At 49.4% G+C, this 4699-nt stretch overlaps 1 protein-coding gene across 1 annotated transcript in view; it reads right to left on the bottom strand.

The window, feature by feature from the left end:
- Positions 1–241: 241 nt before the first annotated feature.
- Positions 242–4699, bottom strand: part of LOC143296252 (uncharacterized) — a 10671-nt gene continuing 6213 nt past the window's right edge. Inside the window, exons 2-3 of the mRNA XM_076608089.1 lie at positions 3201–3365; positions 242–2290 (exon numbers count right to left, since the gene is read on the bottom strand). Of these exons, the coding sequence (XP_076464204.1) occupies positions 1378–2290; positions 3201–3364 (1077 nt within the window). The 5' untranslated portion in view covers position 3365 and the 3' untranslated portion in view covers positions 242–1377. The remainder of the gene's footprint in view (positions 2291–3200; positions 3366–4699) is intronic.

The following is a 4699-nucleotide window of genomic DNA, read 5'->3' as shown; positions in this document are numbered from 1 at the left end:
CACACACACACACACACACACACACACCATGTGTCACACACCACAGTCACAGACAGACAGACGAACTGAGAAACAGAGACGGACAGACAAAGAAATAGTGGGAAAGAGGAAGAGACAAACAGAGAGAAAATGAAGCGAAGAGAGACAAAAAGGATCGGTTGATGAAGTGGGTGGGTTCAGCATTTCACGCTTGAAAAGTCTGTTGAACTGTGGTTTATAATTCTCTTTTTATTTTATCAATTATGAAATTATTCCATGAATAAATATATGAATACACAAATAAATATTACCAAGCGTCCTGGTGTTCATATTTCCACACAAGTCTTTTGAGACTGGCTTCAGTGAAGGAGATCCAAATATATGGGCTATTTTTGTTGTTTTTCTCACTGTCGTCAGTCATTCTCTGCTGACTATTTTCCACTCATTTCATGACGTACCTTGAACAGCATCTGGCCTCATCTGCCGACGGGCGCCATAGCCGAATGGTTAAAGCGTTGGACTTTCAATCTGAGTGTCCCGGGTTCGAATCACTGCGCCTGGTGGGTAAAGGGTGGAGATTTTTCCGTTCTACCAGGTCAACATATGTGCAGACCTGCCAGTGCCTGAACCCCCTTCGTGTGTATACACATGCAGAAGATCAAACACGCACGTTAAAGATCCTGTAATCCATGTCAGCGTTCGGTGGGTTTTGGAAACAAGAACATACCCAGCATGCACGCACCCGAAAGCGGAGTATGGCTGCCTACATGGCGGGTTAAAAACGGTCATACACGTAAAAGCCCACTCGCGTATATACGAGTGAACGTGGGAGTTGCAGCCCACGAACGCAGAAGAAGAAGGCTTCATCTGCCGTTGTTCGTCATTTAAACAGGGTCACCTCGTCCACCGTCATCAGTAAAAAAAATAAATAAAAAATAAAAAAAGAAGAAGAAAATTTTAATTTACATTCACGTTTTTCATTATTTTAACAAATTAATTAACTGAAAAGGTGAGAAGCTGTAGCCTCAGAACGATCATCCTGAAGGTAGACAGTGCAGAAAGGCCTCTCTATGTTCCAACAGACACTTGCCCAACAGCCAGAGGAGAAACGGCAAAGAAGGGAGGCCCAGAGTCTGACAGACAGACCAGCATCAAACTTCGTCCGCTCAAAGCGTGGGAGAGACTGTCGTTCTCGAGAAGACCTGCCAAGCCACAACCGATGCTGCGGCAGGAACACCGCCCAGAATACACCTCCATTGTGTCCCGGTACTGAAGGACGTCTGCTGCTGTCATGTATCAAGCCGTTGTTTGAATGGTCCAGCTCAGCCTGCTGTGGAAACGCGTTCTTCTTCTTTTGTTTGTTACTTTGTTTCTTTTCCAGCGAGTTTCAGACAAACGTCATCCTTGGAACAAGCTTGGGGAACTTCGAGCCAATCTGACACGTTGTTTTTGAATGGACGGAAGTGACGTCGTTTTTCCGGTCGGACGCCTGGACTGTGCAGTGGACTTCCTGTCCAGCTCTCCCCCTTTGTCACTTTGGCGGGGGCTTCGGTTACCGTTCTTGATGCTCTGCGCGGCGTCGCCGGAAGGAGTTTGTTGCTTGTTTGTCGGCGATGATGGCGATGGCTGGTTGGTGGGGTCAGTCCGTGAGGAAGGGGGAAGGCCGGCATCAGCAGCAGAGCTGTCTGTAGGACGGGTCGGGCTGACCTGATGAACGGAGTCCACGGCCCTGCCAGCTTCCTCTGCATCCGCGTCAGAACGGGAAGTCAGGGCGGGGACCATGGTTACCGCACCGTCACCACCACCTGCACCTCCTCCACTACCTCCTCCTCTTCCATCACCACTACCTCTCCCTCCTGTACCACCACCTCCCCAACCATCGCCACCTTCTCCACCACCATCACTCCCTCCACCATCACCTCCTCCTCCTCCCCCTCCCCCAGCGGCCAGCAGGAGCGGGAGAGGGGTGGGTGACCGTGTCCTGTAGAACTTCCTCTTGCCGGGCAGGTGGTGGATGAAGAACCTGGCGCAGAACGGAAGCTGGTGACCCCTGTCCCCCGGCACCCCGCGGGGCCTTCGGTGGGTCCTCGGGTCTGGGAGGGACTTGCTGACCGCGGAGGATGACCCGTGGTGGTGGTGGTGGTGGTGGTGGAGGTCCTCATCCTGGTGGTGGTCGTGGTGGTCTCCTCCGTACAGGAACCTGTTCCTGAAGTCCGAGATCCTGGAGGTTGTGGGCAGCTTGAGGCTGATCTGGGTCAGCTCCCTCCGCACCCGCTCCTTCTCTCGTTTGTGGTGCCGCTCCGCCGCCAGCCTGCAGCACCCGGGGTGGGGAGTGGGACACACTGATTGCTCCATGAAGTAATCATCAGTTGATTAAGAAGTAGTAAATGTTTATTGAATAATTGGCGTTAATTAATCAATCAATTGAGTAAGTAAGTATTGACGGGCGCAATAGCCGAATGGGTAAATCGTTGGACCTTTCTGAGAGTCCCGGGTTCGAATCTCAGTGACGGCGCCTGGTGGGTAATGGGTGGAGATTTTTTTTTTTTTTAACCGATCTCCCAAGTCGTCATATGTGCAGACCTGTCAGTGCCTGAACTCCCTTTGAGTGTATACGCATGCAGATGATCAAATACGCACGTCAAAGATCCTGTTATCCATGTAAGCGGTCGGTGGGTGATGGAAACAAAAACGTACCCAGCATGTATACCCCCGAAAACGGAGTATGGCTGCCTATATGGTGGGACAAATTTACAAAACGGTCATGCGCGTAAAATGTTACATGTCTGTCTGAGCGTATATGTGTGCGTGCCTGAAACCTGATTGAATGACACAGGAAACGAATGATGAGTACCCAATGGCAGTCGTCAGTCAGCTCTACCCAGGTAGGCATCCTGTTGTGCAAATGACCCCGTGTTTGTAAAGCGCTATGAGCTTGGTCTCCCTCCGAGGACAGGCGCTGTATACGTATCCATACCCATATATAGATATCCAAGTAAGTATGTAATGACTCAGCCAATAATAATGTTACTAATTATCTATACCCATGTATAGATATCCAAGTAAGTAAGTATGTAATGACTCAGCCAATAATCATGTTACAAAGTATCCATACCCATTATATAGATATCCAAGTAAGTAAGTATGTAAGTAAGTATCTTCCCTTCTCTGTTACTCTCTCTCATTCTCCCCCTCTCCCTGTCTCCCCTCTCCCCACGTACTTGTACTTGGTCAGCAGTCGGTGCTGTGCCCACAGACGTCTGTCCAGCTGTGTGTTGACCACCCGGGTCCTCTCGATGGTCAGAGCGTCCAGTCTGTCGTAGAGGTCAGGCTGCAGGAGGTTGTTGATGGGCGGGGCCGTCTGCTGGCCGTCCGGGCTGTGCATCCTGCTGGGGACACGTGTACTGTGTTGTATTGGGTTGTGGTGGGTTGGGTTGTATTGTGTTGCATCGTATCGTATCGTATTGTATTGTATTGTATTGTATCACTCTTTTTGTCACAACAGATTTCTCTGTGTGAAATTCGGGCTGTTCTCCCCAGGGAGAGCGCGTCGCCACACAGAACGCCATCTATTTTTTACTTTTTTTTCTGCCTGCAATTTTATCTGTTTTCCTACCGAAGTGGATTTTTCTACAGAATTTTACCAGGGACAACTCTTTTGTTGCCGTGGGTTCTTTTACGTGCGCTAAGTGCATGCTGCACACGGGACCTCGGTTTATCGTCTCATCCGAATGACTAGCGTCCAGACCACCACTCAAGGTCTAATGGAGGGGGAGAAAATATCGGCGGCTGAGCCGTGATTCGAACCAGCGCGCTCAGATTCTCTCGCTTCCTAGGCGGACGCGTTACCTCTAGGCCATCACTCCACATGAACAAATCAGTAAATGCATTAGTATAATTACAGGGCTCGCCGCTAGGCTTGTATCAGATATTATATCATTGATTGACATAGACTTACAGCTGGGCCAACAGCAAAGTGAGAGCTCTATGATCAGTGATTTCTCCGCCACTGCAAATGGGAATTAATTCACAGCTTAGACTTTTGTGCTGCAGCCTTGGGGGCCAGTCGGTCTTTAGGAACATTCCCAACGCCGACTGTCCTAAAACCATCTTGGCCGAGAGAGTGGGGATGTGTCTTGGACAAGACACTCTGCACTGTCATCAAATTCTAGCCCAGATAGTCGGGACAGCAGTTGCCTTCTCTGAATAATGCCGGATACTACCACTACTAACACTACTACTAATAATAAACATACTAATAATAATAATCAATGAAAGGGTTGTTCCTGGCAAAATTCTGTAGAAAAATCCACTTCGATAGGAAAAACAAATACAACTGCACGCAGGAAAAAAGAAAGCGTGGCGCTGCAGTGTAGCAGCACGCTCTCCCTGGGGAGAGCAGCCCGAATTTCACACCGAGAAATCTGTTGTTTTTTCCTTTGTTGTTGATGTTATTGTGGTTCATGTTTTCCACAAACCCAGGGCAGGCTCTCTTGGTCTGAGCAGCACGTTGGCTTAATGCCAAGGTCAGGTATCCATCACGTGGTCTGACGTGACGTGTCGGCCAATGGGCGGTCCCCATGAAACTGAAACTGAAACTGACACTGAAACTCCTGCACGTGGGGTGCCTGTGGATGGAGAGACTAGGCTTTGTGTGAAGGAGAGAGGGAGAGGGAGAGAGAGACAGACAGACAGAGAGAGAGAGACACACAGAGGGAGA

Source organism: Babylonia areolata, chromosome 21 (assembly GCF_041734735.1).
Source record: "Babylonia areolata isolate BAREFJ2019XMU chromosome 21, ASM4173473v1, whole genome shotgun sequence".
In the NCBI taxonomy this organism is placed as follows: Eukaryota; Metazoa; Mollusca; class Gastropoda; order Neogastropoda; family Buccinidae; genus Babylonia; species Babylonia areolata.
This window is presented reverse-complemented; position numbering and strand designations above follow the sequence as displayed.